We start from the raw sequence: 27,072 nt of genomic DNA, 5'->3' as shown, positions 1-27,072 counted from the left end.
CGAGTGCCAAGTGCCGAAACCCGAAGCCTGAGACCCGAAAATATGTACACAACATTTCCATTTTTCACTTGTTGCACAAATCACTGAGTTTCAAGTGCTGAAACCCAAAACTCAAAACCTGGTGTGCAACATGTTCATTGTTCATTTACATTACACAGATCATCGAGTTCTGAGTGCCGAGGGCCGAGACCCGAACCCCGAAAATATGTGCGCAACATGTCCATTTTTCACTTGTTGCACAAATCACCAAGTTTTGAGTGCCAAAACCTGAAACTCGAAACCCAGCGTGCAACATGTCCATTTTTCATTTATATTACACAAATCATTGAGTTCCGAGTGCCGAGGGCCGAGACCCAAAAATATGTATGCAACATTTCCTTTTTTCACTTGTTGCACAAATCACTGAGTTTCAAGTGCCGAAACCTGAAACTCAAAACCGGGTGTGCAACATGTCCATTGTTCAATTATATTACACAAGTCATTGAGTTCCGAGTTCCGAGGGCCAAAACCCAAACTTCGAAAATATGTGCACAACATGTCCATTTTTCACTCACTGCACAAATCACCAAGTTTCGAGTGCCAAAACCCGAAACTCAATCCCCAGTGTGCAACATGTCCATTTTTCATTTACATTACACAGATCATCGAGTTCCGAGTGCCGAGGGCCGAGACCCGAAGCCCGAAACCCAAAATCATGTACACAACATGTCCATTTTTCACTTGTTGCACAAATCACCAAGTGTCGAGTGTCGAAACCTGAAACCCAGTACTTCACATGGACATGAATTGTATTTGTATGTATTATCCATTGGTGTAGGGTTCAAATAACTTGGTAATTGTATTTGTCAGTACTCGGTACTTGGTACTCGGTGATCAGTGGTCGGTACTCGAGACTCGGTAGTCAATATAGGCAAATGATAATGAAAAATGACAGTTGTAGTCCACGTCAAGGTGAGTGTCTTGGTAGTCTTTCCTTGTCATTCAGCAAAACATCAGCAATAATGAAAAAATAAAAGTTGTTATTATGCTTAACTTCCTTACCGAAGGTTGTAGTCCAAGTCCAGGTGAGTGTAGTGGTAGTCTTTTCTTGTCAATTGGTTATCTTGTTACTCATTATGCAGTACTCAGTACATGGTAATTGGTACTCAGTATTTGGTTTTGATACTCAGTACCTGGGAATCAGTAGTCAGCTTAATGAAGGTTGTAGTCCGAGTCTAGGTGAGTTTATTTGTAGTCTTTTTTCATTTATTGGTTACCATGTGACCGAGATATAAGCTGAAGAAATCCGAAACATCAATAATGACAAATGAAATACATGTGTGCAGTAAGTGAGTGTAAAGATAAAAGAATGAATATTAATAGCGAGACTTGCACATTATGTCGAGATATCCAACATAACAAGCCTGTAATGTGATGAGAGACCTGGAATAACACCCATATACATCCATTATAATAGCTTAAAAGCCTAGAAAGATTCATGAAGGATTGATTTAATGATAGGCAAAATGACATATGTGTGGAGAGTGTCTTTTATACAAAGTCACATTTATATATGATTCAGGCCGAAAATATCATTACAAATATGTAGGATAGATCGTAAACTACCCAAGGAACCCATACTGCCTACTGCCCTGAGGGTAGGGGGTGGGTAGAAGGGATATAGTGAAAATATGAGTTGACCCAGCATTAAAGTCCTACCACTGCTCAACTAACCATTTTCGATGCTTTGGGTCTTTGAAGTTTCCCACACTCAATTTCTTACCCATTTCACTTCCTCAGTACTCAATTCTTGGTTGATTTGTCTGTAAATTTATGTCTATGATACTTAAGATATTTGAAATGTACCCCAGGTTTCTGATTACGAAGATTCAATGTTTTGAAGGCATGGGCCCCTTATCAGGCAAAATGGCAAGTATACACACTAGCTCACAAACTCCAGCCAACCAAGACCCAAGTTCCAAACCTGACTACCGAATACCAAGTATCAGTACTCGGGACTCAGGACTATTGGCTGGAGTACCCAACTATTGATTCCCAGGTACCGAGAATTAGAACCAAGTACCGAGTACCTGACTACTGATTCTCGGGTACCAAGTATCAGAACCGAGTACCGAGTACCTGACTACTGATTCTCGGGTATCGAGTATCAGAACCAAATACCGAGTACTGATTCCCTTGTACCGAGTACCGAGTAACGAGATTGCCAATTGACAAGAAAAAACTACCAATACACTCACCTTGGCTCGGACTACAACTTTTGTTCAGGAACTTAAACATAATAATAACTTTCATTTTTCATTATCGCCGATGTTTCAGATTTCTTTAGCTTATATCTCGGTTAAATGATAACTGATGGACAAGAAAAGACTACCAATACACTCCCCTAGACTCGGACTACAACCTTCGGTAAGGAAGTTAAGCGTAATAACAACTTTCATTTTTCATTATCATTTGCCTATATTGACTACCAACCACCAACTACCAACTACCAACTACCGAGCACTGACAAATACAATTCCCAAGTTATTTCAACCCTACACCAATGGATAATACATACAAAGACAGAATTCATGTCCATTTGAAGTACTGTGTTTCGGGTTTCGGCACTCGACACTTGGTGATTTGTGCAATGAGTAGATGGGCATGTGGCATACATGTTTTTGGGCTTCGGGTTTCAGTATTCAGCCCTTGGCACTCAATGATCTGTGTAATGTAAATGAACAATGAACATGTTGCACACCAGGTTTCGAGTTTCGGGTTTCAGCACTTGAAACTCGGTGATTTGTGCAACAAGTGAAAAATGGAAATGTTGCATACATATTTTCGGGTCTCGGGCTTCGGGTCTCGGCCCTCGGCACTCGGAACTCAATGGATTGTGTAATGTACATAAAAAATGGACATGTTGCACACTGGGTTTCAAGTTTCATGCTTTGGCACTTGAAACTCGGTGATTTGTGCAGTAAGTGAAAAATGGACATGTTGCGCACATATTTTCGGGTCTCGGGCTTCGGGTTTTGGCCCTCGGCACTCGGAACTCGATGATCTGTGTAATGTAAATGAACAATGAACATGTTGCACACCAGGTTTTGAGTTTCGGGTTTCGGCACTTGAAACTCAGTGATTTGTGCAACAAGTGAAAAATGGAAATGTTATATACATATTTTCGGGTCTTGGGCTTCAGGCTTCGGCACTTGGCACTTGGCACTTGGTTATTTGTGTGATATAAATGAAAAATCAACATGTTGCACACTGGGTTTCAAGTTTCATGCTTTGGCAGAACTCGAAGCTGTTGTGATTTAGATATCACCCGAAACCCGAACACCCGAATGTCAAATTTTCAGTGCCGAACCCCGAGTGCCAGGTGCCGGGTGCCAAGTCCCGAAACCTGGAACTCAGGATTTGACATTTGAGATGAACGAAATTTTTCAGACATGTTTGAATTAACCTACGTATATCTATAAACATTTCACTAACCCCCGAACCCCGAAAGATATTTTTGTTGTCCTACATACCGAGTTCCAAGTTCTGAGACCCCCGAACCCCGAAACCCAGCAGTCCACAATTTCAGGGTTCAGGGGTTGGTAAAATGTGTATGGATATATGAAAGGTTGATTTAAACATTTTTGAAAGATGTCTCATATCAAATGTCAAGTCCCGAGTTTTGATTTCCGGGTTTTGTGACTCCGGGTTTCAGGACTCCGGGCTTCGGCACTCGGCACTCCCGAAACCCGGAAATCAAAACTTGGGACTTGACATTTGATATGAGACATCTTTTAAAAATGTTTAAATCAACCCTTCATATATCCATACACATTTTACCAACCCCTGAACCCCGAAATTGTGGACTGCCGGGTTTCGGGGGTCCCGGAACTCGGAACTCAGTATGTGAGACAACAAAAATATATTTCAAAAATGGGTAAGTCAATGTGTTTGTCAATCAACTTGGTTGTAAATCAAATTTTATTGATCTCCCCAAATTTCCCAAGTCCCGAGTGCCCACCCCCAACCCCCGAGACCCAGCAGTCCACAATTTCGGGGTTCGGGGCTTGGTAAATCTCGGTTTGGGGTTTTTCCACTTCAGTCCTCGATTATTGGTCAATGCCACACATGGTCGATTCATGTTTTTGTGCTTAGGGGTTTAGATTCGGTGGTCGATGGTAGGTATATGCACTCATAGTGTACATGTTTGATTCACTGGTGGCTACATCAGCTGTATGTCTTGATGAAACATATCTAGGCTCACCCATATATGTACCCATCTATGTACAATTCCCCCACGTCAGCCCACCCATCTATGTATTATCCCCCACGTCGGCCCACCCATCTATGTAATACATCCTATGTTGGCCCACCCGTCTATATAATACATCCTACATCGGCCCACCCATCTATATAATTATACCCCACCTCAGCCCACCTGTCTATGTAATAAATATTTTATCACACCCTCGGCCCACCCGTCTATTTGATATCTCTTTCATCAGCCCACCTGTATATGTAATACACCCCACATCAGCCCACCCATCTATGTAATATTCCCCTACCTCGGCCCACCCATATATGTAATACACCCCCATCGGCCCGCCCATCTATATAACAATATTTGCCTTACATCTCTCTTCAGCCCAGCTGTCTATAATATCCTACTCTACATATTACCCAGATGGGCCCACCCATCTCCATGAATGATCATATTCCCCCGGCCCATCAGTCAACATCAAGGATATATATATCATTGGCATACATGGGCCCACCTGTCTCCATCGGAAATAATATGTTTCCCTGGCCCATCCGTCATCATCGAGAATATACACAATATGGGCCCATAATCCGCTGGCCCGTCTCATACGGGATATTATGTAGGTCGGGTGGCCCGTATAATACAGAATTTGTCACTGAAGGGGCTCTGAGGTATATGAGCCGTCCGTGTACCATCCTGAGGACATGTCAGCTAAAGACTAGCGGAGAGGAAAGTTGGAGCTTAAGTAATGTGGCAGGTAGTTCAAGTATATACATAACCACGGGAGTGTTCCGAAAAAATAAGACCACTCTGAACACCTTATCTGTGTAACGCTCGTAATCCTGAAAGGTTATGAGCCCTGCTTAATCACATAACGAACCTCAAAAGAAAAGACAACCAATTTACGCTACGCAAATAAATACATATCTATAATCAAAATGACTGACCCAAATGCCAATCCTAATGTCCAGACATCTCAGTCTTCCCAGACTTCCCCACGTACGAACTTAGGATCAGTCTCATCCTATAAAATGGGAGAGCTTAAAGATGACAACTGGATGATGTGGAAGGAGAAGATTGAAACGGTCCTCTGAGTCCATGAAGTCCATGGTCATATAGATGGACCTGTAAAAGGCCCACAGATCCTAATGAGAAGAAACAGTGGGAGAAAGATGACCAAATTGCTTGGACCATCATCCTCATTAATTTGAAGGATGAACAAGTAGTTCATGTGTCACGAGCGAAGATGGTCAAAGAAGCATGGGATAATCTGAAGATGATTCATGAGACAAGGAGTCAGTCGAGTGTGCTAATTGTGAAATGCACCTTCTATTCATTGCAAGCCGAAGAAGGCTGCAATATTAAGGTACATGTCACCGAGATGACGAACAAGCACAATCAGCTCAACATCATGGGATGCGAGATACCTGATGCGGAGTTCAAAGCACTTCTTGTGATGTTGTTGCCAAAGTCTTGGGAGTCATGGACTGTGTCCTATTTAGGTGCACATGCCAATAAGGGCAAGTCACAAAAAATTGCTGGCTATACATCCCAAGAACTTATCTCGATCATCATTGATGAATCCAACCATTGCAAGAGCCAAGATACCCAAGAAAAGGGGTATTATGCCAAAGCCGAAAAAGGGGGCAAAAAGTGAAAGGTTGAAAAAAAAATGAAGGTCCAAAGGACTGAGCGAAGTGTAACGTCTGTGGACATCATAATCATCCTACAGATAGGTGCCAGTTCAAGAACGTGCCAAAATGTAGCTCCTGCGGGAAGTTCGGGCACAAAACCAAGGACTGCTGGGGAAAAGACGGTCCAGGTCCATCTTCGAAGAAGTATAAAGGAAAGGAGCATGTGAACATGGCACACGATGAGCAGGATGACAAACCTATGGATGAGGACAAAGCATTTGTAGTCTCCAAGAATGTATCCATGAATGAAGGCTCTGATGAGCGTGTTTCCTTTTGCTTTGGCCAATGGGTAGCCGACTCGGCAACCACATCTCATATAACGAGCAGAAGAACTGCCTTCACTGAGTACACTCCACTACAAAAAGAAATTAGCAGAATAGGAAAAGTACCAGTTGAAGCAATAGGACATGGAACAGTTGAGATCACGACAAAAGTCGGAAACAAAGCTGTTCATCTATTGTTGAGAGACATTTTACACGTACCAACATCAGGAAATAACCTACTCTCTATAAGTCGGCTCGACGAACAAGGTGGAAGAGCTATAATCAGAAAAGGGCAGATTACTTTGCTCGACAAAAAACACTGTACAATAGCCACTGGTCGACGAGAGAATAGACTATACTTCTTGGACATGTTTACCAAGAACTATGATGAACAGATAAATACGGCTAAAGACAAAATACATGGGAGCAAGTGGGAGCAATGGCACATCAGATATGGGCCATATAGGCATAACGGGACTCAAACACTTACTCAAAGAGGAACTAGTTGATGGTCTTGAAGTTGATGAAAACTCACCAACACCAGAGTGTGAGGCTTGTATACAAGCAAAACATTTGAGACAACCATTCCCCAAAGAATCTGAAAATCAATCAGCAGTTCTGGGAGAGATAACACACACTGATGTGTGGGGACCATCACGGACCACTGCAATAACAGGGGTCAGATATTATATCACATTCATTGATGACTGTACACAACGATGCACAGTCAAATTTATGAAAACAAAAGATGAGGCCAGCTCGAAGGTTCAGGAATATATTTCCTATATAGAAAGACAACGATAAACAATCTTAAAACAAATCAGAGCAGACAACGGCAAGGAGTATGTCAATAATACTCTACTCACGTGGTGCCACCAGAAAGGAATCATAGTCAAATTCACAGCACCATATTCTCCCTGAACAAGATGGTGTAGCCGAGCGATTCAATAGAACGCTCATAGAACTAATACATGCAATGCTGTTAGCACATAATTTGCCAAAGACATTATGGCCTGAGGCAGTGACTCACTCTGCATATCTCCGAAATCGAGCACATACGCGTGCTCTACAGGGAACTACCCCAGACAAAAAATGGTCGGGGAATGTCCAAACATATCACATCTACAAGAATTCGGAATATCAGTATGGGTCCTTCGAGAGGGAGAAAACATCTCCAAACTCAAACCAAAATCAGAAGAACACATATTTGTGGGCTTTTTAGACGGGCCAAAGGCAATCAAGTACTATGACAAAAACACACACCGAATAAAAGTATCCCGAAACTATCATTTCTTCACACCTAATGTACAGTGTGAGGGGGAGAAGGATAGAGTAAAAGACCCGCTGCACATTAATGCAGCATCCACAATGAAAGATGTAGACAATCTAACGTCAAAGAAAGAAATTAGCAGAAAAAGAAAGAGAGAAAATGACGTACCTGATGAGCTGAGAAGAAGCAGCAGACAAAAAGTCAAACATGATTATCAGATATTAAACAATCCGACAATAGAGCTAGAAGATATACCAGCTGAATTAGCAGCCCTCACAGAAGAAGATCAAGATGAGGAAGAGCTGATATACTCACCAGCAGAAGTTGTGTATGCTGCATTTAAAGAGACTGGTGTTGCACCAGAAGATCCCAAGTCCTTAAAAGAAGCAAAGGAATATTCCGAGTGGCCAGAATGGGAGAAAGCTGTTCATGCCGAACTAGACCAACTAAAAGACAAAGGCATGTGGAAACTTGTCAATCCCCCAAAGGGACGAGTTCCAGTAGCCAACAAGTGGGTTCTAGTACAAAAATTTGACAAAGAAGGAAGATTAGTCAAATATAAGGCACGACTCGTAGCAAAAGGATACTCTCAAATTCCTGGTATGGATTACACGGACACATTTTCTCCGGTGGTCCAACTCGAGACAATATGAGCAGTTTTAGGACTAGCCATATCTCAGAACTGGGAGATTCAACAAATGGATGTAAAGGGTGCTTACCTCAATGGAATCCTTAAGGAAGAAGTGTACATGAAACAGCCTGAAGGGTTCAAAGATGAAACCGAAAGGCTGTGCCATCTAATAAAGACACTATATGGGTTAAAACAGTCAGGACGCGATGTAGGACTTGGAGTCCTTGTAGCCTCATAGAGGCTATTTTTGCAGTGTCCCTTAGGTCCTAGTGCAGTGCACGCTATCACTACCACGGCATGCATCCTTCCTATTGTCGTCCGACGGCCGTGGCTCACACGCGCGCTTTGGTTCACATCCGCTATTTGTCGGTTCTGTCACGCATCCTTCCTCCGTCCTATCCATGTCCTCTGCTTGTCCATTGGTGCGTGTTTTATCTCATTCGCGTTAGACTGATTATATTTCCGAGAGTGATATCACTTATGTTTCGTTACTTGCATTATGGACCCTTGATATGTATCACTGCTATCTTCTCAGTTCCAAACAGCGCTACGCACATTATCATATATACTTAGGACTTATGATTTTTCATGTATCTTTTTTTCCCCACTATCGAAATTATCATCCATTTGCACGCAACACTCTGACTCTAAAGCTAAAACCTTTGGCCAACTACATCACATGCTGTATCAACAGTCACGCTAAATGTTCTAACTTTGCTCATCGCGCATATCATCAGACTCTTCTCCCGCTCTATCATGGCGTCGCATCCCCTTCGCATATCCGCTAAAGGCACGCTCATATATTCTTCGGCTTTTCTCCGCACCTTCGCGCTCCGTCAAACTTTTGGCTACTCAGTCACGTATCATATCGCACCTTCAGGGGTTCACTTGCGCTCGCATCGCATCAGCGCAACATCGTGCACTTCTTCCATTCTCAGTTACCCTTACTAGTTTCTAAGTTTCCCCTCCATATTTTACTTAGAGGAATTGTTCTCAGTAGCAATCCCCTTGGGCCGACTCTATACTCACATCCAAAGGTCTATTTGAGTTTTACCCCACTTCACCCTTTCTCCCCCTTTCACCCCTTCTCATCTAGCTATCATTCCTCACACACAGCAAATGGAATACCGTGTTAAATAAGCAGCTCGAGGCAAAAGACTTCAAGCCGCTATACTCAGATCCATGCGCATACATTCGCAAAATGAAAGGGGGAACCGAGATCATAACTGTATGGGTGGACAACTTACTAATATTCATGAGCGACAAAAATTAATGGACAAACTGAAGCGAGAGCTTCAGAACATGTTCGAAACCACTGATCTAGGGGAGCCGCACAAAATAGTCAGGATAGAGATCACGAGAGACCGTGAAGACGGCACACTCATGATTTCTCAGACCAAATATATCAAGTCAATCCTGGCAAAACACGGACTTCTAGATGCAAACTCAGTGGGAATGCTGCTCGATCCATCTATGAAACTTGAACCCACCATTAAATCAGCCGACAAAGGAGACCAACGTAATAATTATGCTTTGCTCATAGGGTCACTGATGTATGCAGCTGTTGTGACAAGACCGGACATTGCATATGCAGTGTACAGGCTCGTGTCGTATATGGCTAATCCTGACATGACACACTGGACTGTGGCGAAATGGATTTTGTGTTATCTCAAAGGGACAAAGGACCTAGGTATAACTTACAAGGCCAATGTCCCAAGAGATGACAAAGAACATTTCGTCGGATATTCTGATGCAAGCTTCGCCAATAATGATGATAAAACATCAGTTTTGGGATATGTCTTCTTGTCGAGTGGAGGTGCTATAACATGGGGATCCAAGAAGCAAAACACTGTGTCACTCTCCACGACAGAAGCAGAGTACATTTGCCTTTCAGATGCGGCGAGAGAGGCAACATGGCTCCGAAACTTGTATAAAGAACTGGGGTATGAGCAAAACAGTCCCACATTGATCTATGGGGACAATATAAGCGCATTAGCTATTGCTCAGAATCCGCAGTATCACAAATGGACGAAGCATTTCGACATAAAGCATCACTATATTCGGAGCTAAGTACACAAGAAACGAATCAGTGTAGTCTACAAGCCCACGGCACAAATGACGGCCAATATTTTCCACCAAAGCACTACCTAAACCCAGCCATGAGAGACATAGAACTCAACTGGGTATGTTATCCTCAGTCTGAGGGGGAGTGTTGAGGTATACGAGCTGTCTGTGTACCATCCTGAGGACATGTCAGCTAAAGACTAGCGGAGAGGAAAGTTGGAGCTTAAGTAATGTGGCAGGTAGTTCAAGTATATATATAACTGCCAGAGTGTTCTGAAAAAATAAGACCGCTCTGAACACCCTATCTGTGTAACACTCATAATCCTGAAACATGCCATGTCTGATGATGAACCTGCACCAGCTGAGTGACTCAGAGTGAGTGCCTGATGCAGGTATGTGGGCAGAGCCATGGAGGAGAGCATTTAGCAAGAATGTGTGTTGATGCACATATTTTCTGAACTCTTCGGAAGACCAATGTCCTGCTGCTTGAATCAGGTCTGGAGTCATTCCTGCGATAGCTAGAGCAGTCACTCCACCAGCCCTCATTGAGTGACTTGACATACAAGAGCCACAGTGTTCCTTCAGCCATCGCAAGAACCAACCACGAGTTGGCACTGATCCTGTGCTTGTCAACCACAGTGCAGGGCAAAATGGAAAGGCACTATCCCAGAACACAATGTAACATTTGAGCACCGGAAGTGGGTCATGCACAGCCAATGAATTCACTAGGATGAGGATGGTCATTTCAATCCCCAGAGTATCGTTTTTCTGGTAGGGCAGGATGTAAGATAAGGAGGTTGTGGTCATGACAAGTGTGTGCCACATAGGCACTTTATGATATGACTGATGCTGGACAGCATCAGGCCATGTTAACTCCCCAAGCCATTGCAGGGTCAGAAAACCTGTAAAGAGCAGTGTGAGGAAAAGACTGTCATTGTACACTGGAGTTGAGCCCAAAGTAGTTCGTACCCGCTCTAAGTCATCCATACACAAAGGCAAGTTTCTCTGCACAAGGCTGGTCATTTGTCATTTGCAGCCATGCAATGTCCATGCCACTATTGATGAACATTATGCTGTGCGAACATTAGGATAAGTTTCCTCCAGCTGACTTGCAATGCCTGATAGGTAGGAGTCCACAGAATGAGGCTTGATATGATGTGACAGCCAAATGATGTAGAAGGATAGTGTATCGACTGTGGGGTTGATAGGAAGATGATGTAGCCAACAGAAGGTGATGTATGAATTAAGGTGTGAATCATAGACTGAAGCTGTGGTTGCCTCAATTGTGAAGCCAAGGGCAACCGAGCGCTCATACAAGAGACGCTCATGCATCCAGGCCTCCCTTATGGGTTGCCTAGATGATGTGGACACCTGCATCATTTTTTCGCAGCCCTCAGTGCATTACGAGGGGGTTCAAAGTTGAAAAAGCTGGCAGCTGGTGCCAACGTTAGTACACGTTCATTCTGGAAGCGTGAAAGTGCATCCGCCACTCTGTTATTATACCCAGGCATGAATTCCACCTGCAAGTCCACCCCATATTGCAGAAGAACATTGACAGCTGCGATCAGGATGGGGTTATAGGGTGGATGAGCACGAAGTGAGTTGAACATTGCCATTGTGTTGCTGTTATCAGTGTAAATGAGCATTTTAGAGGGAATTTCCATTATGTTAGGGATGAAGTGAATGGCCAAGCAGGCAGCAAGAGCCTCAAAGAAGTAGATAGTGTCCTTTGGAGGATCTGCGGGTAGTTGGAATTGTCCCATGAAGTTTTCATGGGGGAACCACAGGCCCAACCTGAGACTGGATGTGTCAGTATAAGCTACCACCACGTTATCCACAAGAGGGTCAAAATCCAGTGATTTATAGAAAAATAGACCATTCAAGCGATCCATATGGTCTGCCATCCAGGTCAGTTCCGCGATTATATCATTGTTCACGTAAAGCTGCGCTAGAGGCAGCTTCTTCCCCCAAATCTTTTTGTACACGGCCGACAATCCAGGCTTCAACAAAGGAAAGATATTGAAGCTCCACTCACACCACCCTGCAAGCTGCTGATACTCTTGCAGCATCCATTGGAAGTTCCTACATTTGAAGCAGCATAGGTGTTGAATCAATTCATCCTTCTTGTGAGCCAGCAGAGTTGCTGTCATAGTGGTAGGGTCCACATCAAACCCAATAACCATCAGAGGCGACCCAAATAATTGTTTCGGTCAATCGTGAGGCACACCAATCTCATCCCATAATTGCAGTAGATGAGTCTGCTTTTCTGGGAAGTGACATTGATAAGGCTCATAATAGAGCGTCCACCCAGCCACCTCGAAGGAGAAAGAGTTGTCCATATAAAGCTTAAGGGCTTTGATAAGGGTGTGGTGAATGGCAATCCATGCCATGAGGGACATGAATGATATCCAGACCTTTGGTGAGCCGCGCCCACCAAAGTTGTTGCAATGATTGATGTGCCATTGACCACGAAATGTTAGCACCTGCTTGGCTTGCCACAGCTGGTGCATAGGTAGTCTGCAAAAGGCTTGGGACACGTCAGACTTGAAGAGAAGCAGTTTTTCATCTGGATGGTCCTTTCTAAACTCCAGTAGGGAAGCACCAAGTGAGTGCAAGCCATCTAGTTTTGTGCCTTTAATGGCATCCACGTCAATCATAGAGTTAAGTGAGTACTCCCCGGCTGTATGATCAACGACCAGATGCAACTTGTCTGAATTTGGTTTTGGGACTGTATGCATCAGCACGCTATACATCCCAGGTAACAATTCAGATCTGAAGCTTTCAGAGACTCGACCCAGCCGTATTTCTTCACCAAGTTGATCCTCAATAAACTTCTGCTGTTCTTCAGACTTTGCGCAGGTTCACATTGAGTTGTTGTTGATTGATGAATAGTTTCCATCAGAGGCATCTGCCCATGGCCAAAAGCCTTTGTGCAAGGCATGACACATGGACCAAACATAAGGTTGATTTGGATGATTCACCAGGAGGTCCTGGAAATGATCCACTTTAATTGGTGTCACTATCCGAAAGAGTTCTAGGTGATTGGCAATGGTATGGGTCACATCAGTATCTGTAAGACAAACCAGTGCTGAAGGGACTGGGTCTGCATACTCAGTTGACTGTGCTGTTGGACTGAAGGATGCATCCATTGAAGACAAAATCAGGCCTCGACAATAGTGTGGGCGCGCAATGGATTGTTCAGGCTGACTTGGCTTTGCTATCTTCGGTATGTTTGGCTCTGACATGACGGCGGCCACACATCTGACATCCGACCATCTTGTTTGACATTGCAGATGTGTGCATAGCAGCAAGTGAACATACTGCGTGTGCACTCTCCGTTATTCCATTTGCAGCAGGGATCCCGCTTAGCTGAAGATTCCTGTCCTCCTTCTGAGGACTTAGTGGATTCTCCTGAGTCCATGAGGAGTCAGCCACCAGCGGAGAAGTGGGAGGCATAAAGGTCTCTGAAACATTCAAAATCAGACAGCTCATACCTGTGAGTGTTACTGACTCTGAACCTGATGGCTCTGTCATACCAGAGGACATGGCCATGGTAAGTTTTGAGCTGCTGGTTAAATTGCTCATTGATGTGTTCCGAGTAGGCATCGAGCTCAGCCTGTTGGAAAGGGAATGCAAACTTGTAGGCTTGTGCAGCTCTGTTCTATGCTGCATTCCAATGATTTTATTTGGTGATCTTCTTCGTCGCCATCTCTGAGATGCTGTCAGTGAACTCAGCATCTCTGATGACTTCCATATACTTTTTGACAGCATGCAATGTTGTAATGATGGTGTGGATAGCATCGAGGTTGAGACTTTGTCTAGCGACAATGTCAGCCCACTGGACTCATGGAATTCTGGGCTTCATTTGTAGTACATAAGCTTGAGTTTTGCTTGTTTCTGGTCCTTCAACCAATTCTGGAGGATGCGAATGGTGTGTCTGAGATTAGTGGATAAGGGCTTGAACAGGTTCTCGTGGACAGTTGATTTAAGGTCAAGGCAGGTGAAATTGGGCTTAGCCCACTTTTGAGCAGGTTCTTCTGGATCAATGCTGGCTTGTTGACTTCTGACAGCCTTTGGATGAGTTTCTCCTTTGTTACATGCTGGTTCAATTGATTGCTGTTCTCCAGCAGTTCCAGATGCTCTGTGGTAGGCACTATTCTGTTCTGACTCCCATTCATCAAGCATGGCGAGGTAGATAGCCGCAACTGTAGAGGGATTTTTGCCTGAGCCCAGTGGTAAGCTTTCTTTGACAATGGAGGAGATGACGTAGGCTGCATCAAATTTTGAACCCTTTGCGGCCCTAAAGTCTTTGACAACGTCAAGGCATCTCTTTGCCATGTTGTGTTGGGGTAAATATACTTCATCAGAGTCAGTTTCAACTGAAGCCCCTCATATTCTAGGTCCCCTAAGTGATGGTTGCATTTGGGATGTATTGGCGACATTAGTGTTGCTTGGGCCTCTAGGATCTGACATATGTTGGAAGTATGACTGAATTTGAGTTTTGAAAATTCAACTTTTCACGAAAATTGGATGGTGCTTTAGGGGATGAGTATGCAACATGCTGAAAAGATCACATCAGTTAGATACTTTATATCCAGGCAAAAGGGGCCTCTAAGAATGATGCTGAGTCATATATTGACCAGCGTCACGAATCGATTCAACTTGGTTAAACAAGTTTAACCCTGATGTAAGGATGGAGCGATTTCCAATATGGTGTCAACACCATGTATGCGCTCCACTTGAGCCCCTTTGGGGCTCCACCATGATTGAACACTCCAGATATTCTGACATATGTTAGATGAGTCTGCTCTCATTTGATTTAATCTGTGTCATGGTCATCCATGCTCCTGCACTCCAGTGTTGATGTTCGATGCCCATAGACCTCATCTGTCATGTCTCTAGCATCAACGATGCTGTTGACTTCCTTTCAAACAGCATAGTATGAAATGTGCAAGTGTGAGTCCAATGTCACTCTCCTGTGAGGAATCTGAACCTTGACGAATCTGCGATGAAGAGTGCTGATGTCGATCAGACTTTTGAGAGCATGATGTCGCTGAGACACTTAAAGCGCTGTTTGCAACAGAGAATGAAGAGGGAAAGACAACAGAGAACATAGTGTACAGGCCCATCTCTTACAATAGAAAACATCCAAAGGTGAACGGACCACCTATTTGTATGTCATTTAATAGGGTATGACCCCCTCTGAGGCTCACACATGCACATGTGATTCAACCACCTTAGATAATCCGACATTCTCCACAATGTTGATTACTATTCATCTGCAAACCCACTGAAATGAACACTTAACTTACATCAGGAAAACCCTCTCATGCAAACTTAGAGAAAATTCTATATATTAGTCAAAATTATACAAGTTAGAAGTGCTAAGAAGACTAGCAGGACTTTATTGCTGATTTCAGTTAGCAATAGCCTGTCACACATCAGCAAAAATGTGAAGTGCAACATAGTGCTATAGGGGATACATGTCACTTATTGCTGAGTTGCAACTCCTCCCCCCCCTTAGTGTAGTGCTATATATTATTGGTGACTAGCTTAATTACATGATATTGTACATTGTATCTTATAGATAAATAATGGAGTGCTACTATGTAGTGTCTCATAATTCACATAGTTTAGGGCAATGGGCTCAATAACCAATATCATTATGGGATAGACTGCACACGAGCCAAGCTACTGATCATGCTGCATCATCTCCTCTTTATGTTGGTCATCAACCATTTCCACCACTACCCTCCTGGAATTCCTGGATAGTGTCCCTAATTTCATCATTGAACAGGCAGTCACCATTTACAACATCGACCGGGTCTACTTTGGCATTCAAGCTGCAGTGTCCAAGTCAAAATTACATACCAACATGAGTGATAAGACTTACCAGCTGTTATCATTGATATCCTTCTAGATTGCATCCAGAATTCTGTGATCCTTTGTAAGCATCTGGAACTTTTTTAGATTTGTAAGGTGTTTATCATATACTTCCTTGTATTCATCACTGGAAAACCCAACATTGATTTGTTCTCCATCAGCCCACTCATCAACACAGCACTCAGCCTGTAATCAATGCCATCAAGCATCACCATCAGCTGTGTACAAGAGAGCCATTATAGCGATGGGAAAAGGAGTAAAATACTTCTCAAACACAATGCCCTCGTCCTTTTTGTTGCGGTACCAAACTATGTTAGCAGCCTTCTGGGTCAACTTGGTCCAAAAGAGGCCACTGTGAGGCATATCATTCTTTTTATCTCTGGGGTTCTTTAACAAACATAGGGTGAACACTAACATAAACATTAAACCTTGGCTATGAACTTAAATAGTAACACAAGCTGAACTTGTGCTTAAGCTGTTGTACGAGCCGGCAATTTTTGGACTTAACTGACACCCTTGTGCTCAATTTGAAACCATAGACACTCTCAATGAGTGGTCACACCTTCACTTTCACCTCACTAGTTAGGTGTGAAGTGCGACATGTTATCTTCACAACATATTAGCCATGTTTTCTATGATTTATGCTGCATACACCATTTGTATGATCTCATTGTTGAAAGTCATATTGATCTTGTGGTGTTTGCATGCCTCCTTTTATGCCTCTTTTGCTGTGACTTGAGTGACATGATCTGGATAAGCATAGTCAGAAGCAAGCCAACAGCAGAAGTCACCAATCACAAATTTGATAAGTTGCTGCACAGTGTTCTTGTAGTCTCATGCAGCCATCAATCCTTGCTTTTGTGAACCTTGCATGAAAGGTGCTGATTGTCTTGCTGTATCAATGGTGGATCATTGCAGATACATTTGTGATGGTGCATGACATCAGACTTGGAGTCATCATCTGAGTTAGACATGTAAGAGTGTTTGTGAGAATCTTCAAGAAAATTTAGTAGCAATTAAAACAATATTCTTAAACATATACTTATCAATCAGATCACCACTGTCCTCCCTCTGAAACCCATTATGGTCCAAGTCAAACTCTTCATCACTAGGACCAGCGAAGACATCAGTATCCTCATGGCCACGAACCACTGAGCTTTCATCATCATGATTATCTTATCCATCTTCAGTTGGATCGCTGTTGTTGTTCCTTTCTGAGTAGTATATCTAGGCAAGCTTTGCAGTATTTAGTGTGTAGGAACTGTGCCAGCTATATTTAGGACTTCACACTTGAGAATACTGTAGAGATACACACTTAGCTTCATCACAGCATCACACATCTGACAAATCAAAGCTATTTTGTGTGACCATCACACAAAATTGAAGTTATCAAAGGTAAATTGTGACACACAGTAAAACATGAAAAAAAATACAAAAATGTTCCCAAAATTTCTTGTACTAAGTATTTGCCATGCATCTCCCTTTAAATCACCAAAATTTTCTTCATCACCATCAGCTGATAGTGGTGCTGTTTGAGGCTATTTTTGACATGTCACAGGTCACACCCATCTTCGAATGTTCGAAGCTAAGGTTCAGTTGGTCACACCCAGATGATGTTAAAGCTAAGTGTGTATCTCTACAGTACTTGAAAAAACATAATTTGATTATAAAAGGGTATATGTGTTGCATCTATTATACTGGTAAGGATGGACTTGTAGCAGAATAGTACTCCCCCAACAAAGTAACACAAACAGTGACTCACAAGATGATTGAACTCATTGAGTATAGTACCCTGAACAAGTAAACAAACCACATCTTAGAGCCAAATTTTGATGGTGATAAAAAAAACACTTACCAGATGTTTTGAATATTGCAGGGGAGTGCGAGGATGAAATTATATACTATTGGGCCATGGTCAATGTAAGAATAATAATACTACAAAAGAGTCAACTTACTACTGCGTAGCACATGAAAAGACATGTCAGCATAATAAATGAAAGAAAACAAACATAACATACCACCAGACACAGAGAAGTGTAGATCTGTTGTCCAAAGCTATTGTCAAAAATATAAAATATAAAATGTCAGCATAACAGCAGAAAGAAAACAAACATAACATACAACTTGCAAGTATGGAGAAGTGTAGGTCCATAGAGTCCCAACTAGCAGTAGCCCACCCCACTATATACAGAGGGCAAGCAAAGATATAACCTATAGAGACCACCTATGGGTAGTAGAGTAGCAGCATGAAGTGGGTGAAAATTAACAACATTTGACTTTGAATTTGAGTGTCAGTCTTTGAAATTTGCAGAATATTTCAATCTTGGAATATCTGGGACATCCAAGACATCTGACTCATGGCTGACTTAGCATCACGTGTAGTTTCCATGTACCTGATACAACAGCAACATGTACACAATGACCAAAATAGGTAAGTATGTTTGTGCACTCACTGCATGCATTGCTAAAATATTCATGCTCACTATTGCACACAGTGAGCTCAATTATTTTTATCATTTTCACACATTTTTTTGTAATTCTTTCACTGTATTATGTCATATGTCATTAAATATTAAATATTAAACATTTCGTATTTTTAGACCTCCTAAGTGCACATAATTGAATGAATACTATAATGGGGTCCTTCACCTCATCCCTTGGGCCTCAAACCATTCTAAAAAGGCTCATAAGAGTCAACAGTGTACCAGGAGAGAATTCTATATGCAAGTGCTAGCTTGGTACTAGTAGCAGCCATGCTAGTCATGGTGTTAGCAGCAACACATGCAGGGGCACTGTGGGTCACATTGTAAGACTGGAAGTCCTTACAGCCTTATAGAGGCTATTTTTGCAGTATCCCTCAGCACCCTATTACTTTCCTACATGAAGCGCAGCTTTTCTGTGAGCCACGCATAGCAGCTGCTACTTTCACGCGATGGCCGCAGTGTTCCCGTGCGCGCACATAGCTGCGCTTAGCCGCGCTTAGCCATGCTTTCTTGCACTTCATCGGCCGACATTTTGCATCCATCCCTAGTCCAAAACTAACCCATTGGTGAGTTATTCCATGATTATATTTACATATCAGACCATTTCCGCATCGCACCACCTTTATTTACATATAGCTTTACATACATAGCTCAGTAGTGCGTTGGCTCAGTTCCACATGACAGTGCTTAGTGCAATACCTAAGTACTAGCAGTACATACATATCATTCAGTAGCTTGTTTTCCGGATGTTCCAGTAGCAACTCCCATTAGCCTACAGTTGGTAGCTATTGGCAATCAGTATCCATTTACTGCTCACATCATATCCGTTATCGCAGCTTATAGCACCACTCTGAGTTATAAACCTACAATGTGGTATGTTGTAACTGTAAGATTTGCATTATACATGCAAGTGGGTCAGATGGGCTGGATATTCCAGGATCAAGATGTCCTCAAAATTTGAGACTCAAACTGAAAGTCATGTGAGTATAATAAACAAACATGCACAAATGTTGGACTTTACAAATATTGTCTCATATTTTTGGCTTAGAAACAGCCAACACAAGTCTTTGGTAAGTGGTCTTATATGAAAGGTACTGGTTCCTGAAGCTAAGGCCTGACACTGAAAGGAACCAGCACCAGATGCCCAGTTTAGCGAAAGCTTCTTCTCCCTCCTATTTTTTCTTTCTCACTGTGTCATATGAACTGCTTACTTGTTTGATTTTTGCAGTATCTAACTTATTTGCCTCTCCTAATAGTCTGACTTTAGCTATTTGATTGTCATTATTGTGATAGATGAAGCTGGAGTGCTAAAGGCCACAAGAATTGAAGTCTTAGAAGGTCAGCACAGTTGGGACTTAGTTTTGTGACACTGTGCTAGTTGCCAATACTAATTGTCATTAGCTTATACTAGACTATCATTCTCAGAGCTATTTTTCACAACTATTGAAATTTTTACTAAAAAGTCTAATTATAACAAGTTTGTCTAAGTTTAGTTGGGAGGGTTTTCCTGATGTATGCATGTTACAGACACTTATGAACACTTACAACCTTGCTAGTGAACTCATACAATTGGTGGAGATGCCTAAATACTAATATTACTCATCACATCTAGCTGATAAGGTATAAGCTAAGTTATCTTTTGTGGATAAGATGCAATAGGCTCAGTGATATAATATAATATACTTGATGAGAATAATCAATACAATTGATCCTGCTAGTAATAGAACAATTAGCACATCCACTATAGACAGGAATTAGTTCAATTGCATGGGTAATGTTGATGAAAGGTAAAATCATACTAGCCCCCACTTGTGTGCCATCAGGACCAGTTACAAACTGGTGCTTGACATGGTTCATGAAGACAGCAGGATCATTATGGGATTGCACGACAATTTTGAAAGGCTGCACATAAATGAAGGAATAAACAAGTATAAGAGGTAGCCCTGTGCCTCTTGTTGACAATAAAAAAACTATCCAAACTTGAGCAATGATATGATCTAGCAGAGCAGAGCATGAGTATGACAATAAGAATTAGTAGATAATGAAAACTCACCATCATTCTGTGTTCACAATAGCACAACATCACAGTTTCTGAGATGGTGAGTATCAGATGGTGGGTGTGCCTGCATTTGCTAACTTGGCATCACAAGTAGTATGTACAGTGATAAGCATAGCCAGAAACAGAACTTAAACCAGACCTTGAGCAAGTAGTTCTGGAAGTGGGACTCAACTCCATCAATATGCTTGATAAGAGAGCAAAACTGCTGACAAAAATCTGGAAATCCATAGTATCACATCAAAAAACAGGTGTCTTATTAGTAAAGTCACTAGAGACAGTGATATAAAAAGCTATGACACTATCATGAGATAGGAGGCCCTTAAGGAAGTGGTTATGAACTGGCTGAGGGCCTTTAAAATGATATAGATCTTCAGGAGCAACAGGTGCGATTCAAGCAAATGCTGGGTCCATGTCAACAACTTTATCATATTCATTGATAATCAGATTATTGAGGGATGAGTTGTTTGAGTAGAGGAAAACATTAAGGTTGAATTGACGTACCATGTCTTTTCGATCCAAAAGATGGATGATCTGCTGTGTGAAATTTGCATGCTAGTGACTGGTGTGCTCAAAGGGAGTTTTGCAGTAAGTGATCAGCATATGTTTACTAACATTAGCTGTGTATTAAAATATAATGCCCATGTCAGGAATTGCTTGACTGAATAAGGTAAGGAGCTCAAGCTTTGGTATTTGAAAGTAATTAATAGGACCTAAAGCTCCTCTGCAACCCTCAGTAAGGATGATTAAGCCTTTAAAATAATGGAACTCTTTGAGTGAGGCCTTCATAGTAGTGATGGATATTAGGGTAAATGTGAGGGACTGCACCTGATAGATGAAATCAATCAGTGCATGGACTACATGGACAAAATTAGCATCAACAATGCCTGCAATAGTAAGGATAATTGTGCATTGAATCTCCCAATGTTCCTGACCAATTATCTGCATAACATGTGTGATACCTTGGCTAAAATGGCGAGTTCTAATGTATTTGTATTGACTGCAAAAGTAGATATCAAGTTCATTAGCCCTGATAGCCTCCTTGTACTACTTGAAGATGTGATTGAAAAAAACTTTGTGCAGAGTATGAAGAATCTCAGGTGTAAGAAAAATTGCTTGGTTAGAAAAGTGTTAGTCATGCCAGAAGAGGAGCTGGACTCCACTCAGTAAAAGTGCCTTGGCTTTCTCTTGAAAGTGCTAGACCTTCCAAGGATCCACATGTTGGCAAAGTTGGTGAAGGGCTTTGATTGTTAGATGGCCAGAATAAGGCAGATACAACTTTCCATCCCCAAAATGTGACTGTATGGCCAAAGTCATAGGTGATATGTTCTTGTTTAGACATGTAATTAGCTATTGCTTAGGAAGGTTAGCTGTGTATGTGACAAGGTGAATAAATGTATAATACAAGTTGCCAACTGGGTTTACCATTTGAGTACCTGTCACAGCTGCAGATTTGACATTCACAAAGACAATATCCATATACTGATGCTAAACATGGGCTTACAAGAGCAAGACAAAGTCTGAGTGACAAACAAATTGGGAAATGAGCATATATACTATGCATGACCAAGTATGTATGCTAGCTTTCATACAGATATCAGATCAAATATTAGTGATGGTTAGGAATATTAGGTGTATCTCAAGTCTGCCCATTTGTTGAGTCACCGGTATTTTGTCAGAAGCAAGAACTATAGGCATGATAGTGGCATCCTAGGGAAGCTGGTCCTAAGAATGAAAGAACTGAATTATTAGAATTAAACTTTAGTAGAGAGAAAAAACAAGCCTGGATCTCATGTGTATGTAAGTTGGACATTCATTCACTATATTTTTGTTCTTCATTGTTATAAATCTCATATGGGTCAAACTTCATATTTTTGGTAAATGCTAGGTTACCAAAAATGTGGTGCATCACCTTCAAGGCATCATGCCAGATGAGGTATACAGAATGGATAGTAATATAGCCTTCAGTCTGAATTATCATACAATGCCACTTAGGTCCCTTTAGCAAAGCATCTATAAAAGTGAACAGTTACAAGGCTGATTTGTATGCTGGCGGTTTCTATGCTTCTGACCTCATCTAGCAAGTAATTAGAGCTAATGTTGTACATGATTATTAGGCCACTCACCTACAACAACTTTAAGAAATGAGTGATTTGTTCCTAGTTAAGATTATTATTCAGAAATTTGGCTAGCTCTCATTCATCTCTGTCTGCAAATAGACAACATACATTATGCTGCCAGTAAGTTTCATATTTGTAATCCTTCATACGCTGAAATGTATTAGGATAATCAAAACCATAGATAGAGCCAGATGCTAGATGATAGCATTCATTATAACACTGACCTGAAGTGGTGGATTGGTAAAATGCAAGCAGCATGGACATGACATAGCAGCTAGATCATTCAACAGGTGAGTGCACAAGTCTTCCACTGACACAAATAATGCTGAGCAGCTGAGACAATGGTATTCACCCTTCCTAAAACATTAGTGTGATCAGATTTTGTGTCATATAACTTGACACTTACTCTCTCTTCTTAAAAGATGTCTCATCAGAGATAAAATCATATGAATCTGGCAGTTTCTCTTCTGTGTTCAAGGTGGATGACACTGATGTGGTTGTTCTACATGTTAGTGATAAGGGTTACTGCTTATACTTATATATTTTGCTAGCAGGTTTTCCAGCAGTTTCAGTGAGTATCTCAGGCTGCTAGTAGTTTTAAAATTTCTTCAAGTTCTTCAAACTCTACACAGGAGTCTGTGTATGGTATAGTATTTATAATAACCAAGATTCCAACTTGAAGGTCAGAAGCTCAACAACCTGAGCTTGCTACTATACTACCATTATGCTGGATCTCATTACTATAAATCCTTCTTCTCTTACTAGTCCAACTAGCTCTGCCACTTATGTTGATAGCTCTCCTAGGCAGAAAGCTGGGTACAAGGTCCAATATCACATAAACTAACCAACCTATACCTTATCAATGGATGAGGCAGAGGATCTCAGACAACACACCATATCACCTGATATAGAGAATAGATTTTGTGTTCCTGCTACTAGCTTCATATTTCATGTATAATTTTAAATATATATTTTGGAACTTGTTGAACTCCACATTTAATAGACCTGCAAGAAATTCTGCAATCAACTGGTCTCAATACTATGGGAGCTTGAGGAATCAAAAAGGTGAATAAAGGTCGTGAGGTGCATGCTTAAGACAGTGCAAAGAGAGCATAGTGCTACTCAGATAGCACTACAAACATGGCTTAAATCTACAGAGAAGAAGCTTGGAGAAATATCAAAGGTGCAAGCATCTAATAACTACGGCAAATAGAAGGAGAGGCTCTATTTTTTCCAGGCAGAGTTCAAGAATCTGGAAGGACTTGCGATCACTTATGGGATGACAGATTTAGACTTGGCCATGATTAATAATGACTGTTGATTGATGATGAATGATGACAACGACTACTCAAAAGACAGTCACTTGGTGATAAGTGATGACAAAGGCTCTTACACTAGTACTAGCCAGCACCAGGATTGATCTGAGTCAGGTGAGTCAGCTTCCTTCTGTGAAAAATCATACTGCTGATTGTTTGTCAATTGCTTCATCAGGAAACATATTATATCTTGTAGATCAATTGTCTATAGCACTGCATTATTTGAAGTTCAATTTAATGTAACTTCTATCATTATCTATCTTGCCATTATGACACCTAGAACCTCCCTTCAAGGAGTATAGAGCACTATGAGTTTCCCTATCCTTATCTATCCTTTGTCCAGCAAATAATCTTGTCTGAAAACAAACCTGCTTTTCCTCTTTTTAGCCCTTATCAGGTCCCTATATCTAGACTTTTCTTAACTTACAATATACCTTTGCCCTCACTCTATCTAAATTAGTAATGCCATAGCTCGGTTCTGGTCTGCTTGGGCTTGGACTTCCCTGGTTTGCCAGTAGTTTGGCTGTCTAATGCAAACTGAGTCACTGGTTCAAATTTAATACAGTCTGCTAGTCACATGAACCATATTAAACCAGCTCCAACCCAAAAAATTAAGAACTGCAGCTTGGGCCAGCTTTAACTAGCTTTAACCAGCTTGAAAATGTGGCTCTCAGGCTCTTACTCTCTCATTTGTTTTTACTGTTGTATTTCTGACACTTTTATATATCATGAACAAGGTCACCATTTGAGTTGATGGTAGACTTAGGCTTGGCAATGTTTTGGGATCTGGCTCATACAGTATGTTATTCACATACCAACTATATTTTCATTCAGATCCAACTTATAGACCCCACCATTTAGCTGTCATGTACCATGCACGAAACATCATTAGAGGTGATATGGTCGCTGTTAAGCTTGAACCTGTTGTCGATAGGACATCTTCTATTCAGAATGAATATCATACTTTGAAACACCTCAAAGGTGGAGTTGGAATTCCCTATGCCATTTGGTTCGGTAGAGAGTCGACATACCATGCTTTAGTTCTCGACCTCCTTAGGCCATCACTACACGCTCTTTTTCTCTCACACAATTGAAAATTCACCCTTCATGCTGTCGTAAACTTAGCAGACCAGCTGGTCAGTCAGTTCATAGTGGGGTTGCTGCAGATAGGCTAACCCATTCACAGTTCTCACGTCTTGAGTATATACATTCACACAATTACAGTGGCTCAAAAAAGTGTCCCAATGTTTATAGCTTTTCATGTAATTGCTATATCATGTGTTGAGACATGGGAATATGACTAAGCTATAGGGAGGTGTTGGAAAGGTCTCATTTACATCTGATCTCTGGTCAAATTCTAAGCTCCGTCCATTTATGGCGGTTACTGCACACTGGATTGCTAGAGAGAAGCATTCATCAGTGCTCGTCCTGAAAGCAGCACTGATTGCTTTTCACCACATCCCTGGCAGTCATACTGGAGTAGCACTAGCAGGTGAGATGATGATGATTCCACATAATTCAGTGAATATTTTCTGTATTACATGGACATCTGAAGTTGAGATACTTCCAAGCGAGACAGGTCATCCGAGGTGGGCCCAAATGGCAAGTAAGTGCTGTTAGAGTTAGTCGGGCCAGTTATGTGGTATATAATACAATTTCAGTATATACTGTAGAGATACAACACTAACTTCAACCACATCCAGCTGTGACCATATTACACTTAGCTTCATAGCTTCAAATGTTGGTGTGACCCATGACTCTACCAAAATAGCTTCAGTCAGGTGTGACGAAGTGTAACATACTATTGTGTTGCTGTCATTGATGGCAGATCTCCTAGTCTGTCGGTACCTCGCTATTGCTGCACATTGTTTCACCTGTAAACTGTCAAGCAACACTGGGTGTGGTCTTAAACGCTGGACCTACTGGAACTGTAAGTCCGCCTTCAATGTCACTCCCAGTCATGCCACAACCTGAAACAGAATTGCAACAGCGCAGTACAAGTTGGGTGCCATAAATGCTGAGGTGGCAGCAGAGGATGATGGTGATGAATCTCCATTTGACAAAACTGACAGTGGTCTTGATGCCAGCGATGTGCCTCTGGACACATTAACTGACTATCTGGCTTCAGAGGAGTTACAAACCTATCCTGGCTGCATGTCAGATGTCACCAATGGCAGTCTTGCCTCTGCAACACAATCCGATGTCTATGATATTGGCGAGGGTGACATTGATGGCAAAGCTGACAGTATTCCAAAGGTAGATTGTGGGCGTGGAAAGCATAGATGGATTGTGAATAGGATGTACACCGACTTTTGGTCTCATTGAGGCACTCTATATGTTTTTTTATTGAATTTACTGCATGTCACAATCTAGCTTCAGTTATGAAAAATCACTGTGACAGTCACATTGAATAGCTTCAATTCACGGCGGCTTGTGACACATGATGAAGTTAGTGTTGTATCTCTACAGTACAGATGGGCCGAATCAGGACTGATAGAATCAAGATCTTGGCAGATACGAATGGGCCCAAGTGCATACAGTGCATGGGATGGTATTGTAATATAAGTAGATGGGCCCTGCAAGGTCAGTACATTTGGGATACACGAGTGGGCCTGGTACATGACATAGGATCAGGATATTGGTAGACACAGCTGGGCCCGATAAGGTCAGTATAAGGTATGACATTAGAATCACGGTAGACACGAGTGGGCCTGGTCATGACATAGGTTCGGGATCTCGGTATACACAGCAGGCCCAGGTAAGTCAATACATTGCATGGGATTGGTATCACTGCTTACATGAATGGGCCCGGATAGGTCAGTACATGACATGGAGTTGGGATGTCAGTAGACACGAGTGGGCCCTGTTATGTTCTAGCACAAATATCTGTATGCAGGGGTATACCGAGATTACGAGCATGGTGGACAGGAAATGGCCTGGTATGTTCTAGAATAACATCAGGGTATATATGTCAGCCCATTCACAAGGGATTGCAGCACCATATAGGTAGATATGAGCAGGCCGAGATATGTCAGTATATGGCACACAATTG

The 27,072-nt window shown here is 41.9% G+C and overlaps 6 protein-coding genes across 6 annotated transcripts; 1 reads left to right on the top strand and 5 right to left on the bottom strand.

Annotated features, from left to right (window-relative positions):
* Positions 1–12,372: 12,372 nt before the first annotated feature.
* F5147DRAFT_773554 (uncharacterized protein) lies at positions 12,373–13,714 on the bottom strand (the record flags this gene model as incomplete). The annotated part of the gene is made up of 3 exons (XM_041441477.1): positions 12,373–13,011; positions 13,484–13,626; positions 13,681–13,714. The coding sequence occupies 3 exons, from the start codon at positions 13,712–13,714 to the stop codon at positions 12,373–12,375; spliced, it is 816 nt and encodes a 271-aa protein (XP_041293120.1).
* A 130-nt stretch (positions 13,715–13,844) lies between these two features.
* F5147DRAFT_773553 (uncharacterized protein) lies at positions 13,845–14,500 on the bottom strand (the record flags this gene model as incomplete). The annotated part of the gene is made up of 2 exons (XM_041441476.1): positions 13,845–13,980; positions 14,037–14,500. The coding sequence occupies 2 exons, from the start codon at positions 14,498–14,500 to the stop codon at positions 13,845–13,847; spliced, it is 600 nt and encodes a 199-aa protein (XP_041293119.1).
* Positions 14,501–17,557: 3,057 nt separating this feature from the next.
* On the bottom strand, positions 17,558–18,809 carry F5147DRAFT_652732 (uncharacterized protein; the record flags this gene model as incomplete). Its single annotated transcript, XM_041433668.1, has 9 exons — positions 17,558–17,630; positions 17,808–17,837; positions 17,901–17,946; positions 18,001–18,002; positions 18,064–18,100; positions 18,167–18,226; positions 18,412–18,438; positions 18,499–18,590; positions 18,751–18,809. 9 exons carry the CDS (start codon positions 18,807–18,809, stop codon positions 17,558–17,560), a joined length of 426 nt encoding a protein of 141 aa, XP_041293118.1.
* Positions 18,810–20,824: 2,015 nt separating this feature from the next.
* F5147DRAFT_576550 (uncharacterized protein) lies at positions 20,825–20,977 on the bottom strand (the record flags this gene model as incomplete). The annotated part of the gene is made up of 1 exon (XM_041431331.1): positions 20,825–20,977. A coding segment is annotated over one exon (153 nt), but the record flags the coding sequence as incomplete, so codon positions are not given.
* A 1,420-nt stretch (positions 20,978–22,397) lies between these two features.
* On the bottom strand, positions 22,398–22,613 carry F5147DRAFT_576546 (uncharacterized protein; the record flags this gene model as incomplete). The annotated part of the gene is made up of 1 exon (XM_041431330.1): positions 22,398–22,613. A coding segment is annotated over one exon (216 nt), but the record flags the coding sequence as incomplete, so codon positions are not given.
* A 2,300-nt stretch (positions 22,614–24,913) lies between these two features.
* On the top strand, positions 24,914–25,096 carry F5147DRAFT_553467 (uncharacterized protein; the record flags this gene model as incomplete). Its single annotated transcript, XM_041430447.1, has 1 exon — positions 24,914–25,096. A coding segment is annotated over one exon (183 nt), but the record flags the coding sequence as incomplete, so codon positions are not given.
* Between the last annotated feature and the right edge of the window lie 1,976 nt (positions 25,097–27,072).

The sequence above is a fragment of the Suillus discolor genome (genome assembly GCF_016758755.1).
Source record: "Suillus discolor strain FC423 chromosome Unknown F5147scaffold_26, whole genome shotgun sequence".
Taxonomy (NCBI): Eukaryota; Fungi; Basidiomycota; class Agaricomycetes; order Boletales; family Suillaceae; genus Suillus; species Suillus discolor.
Note: the sequence above shows the minus strand (reverse complement) of the source record. Positions and strands in the feature narration are given on the sequence as shown.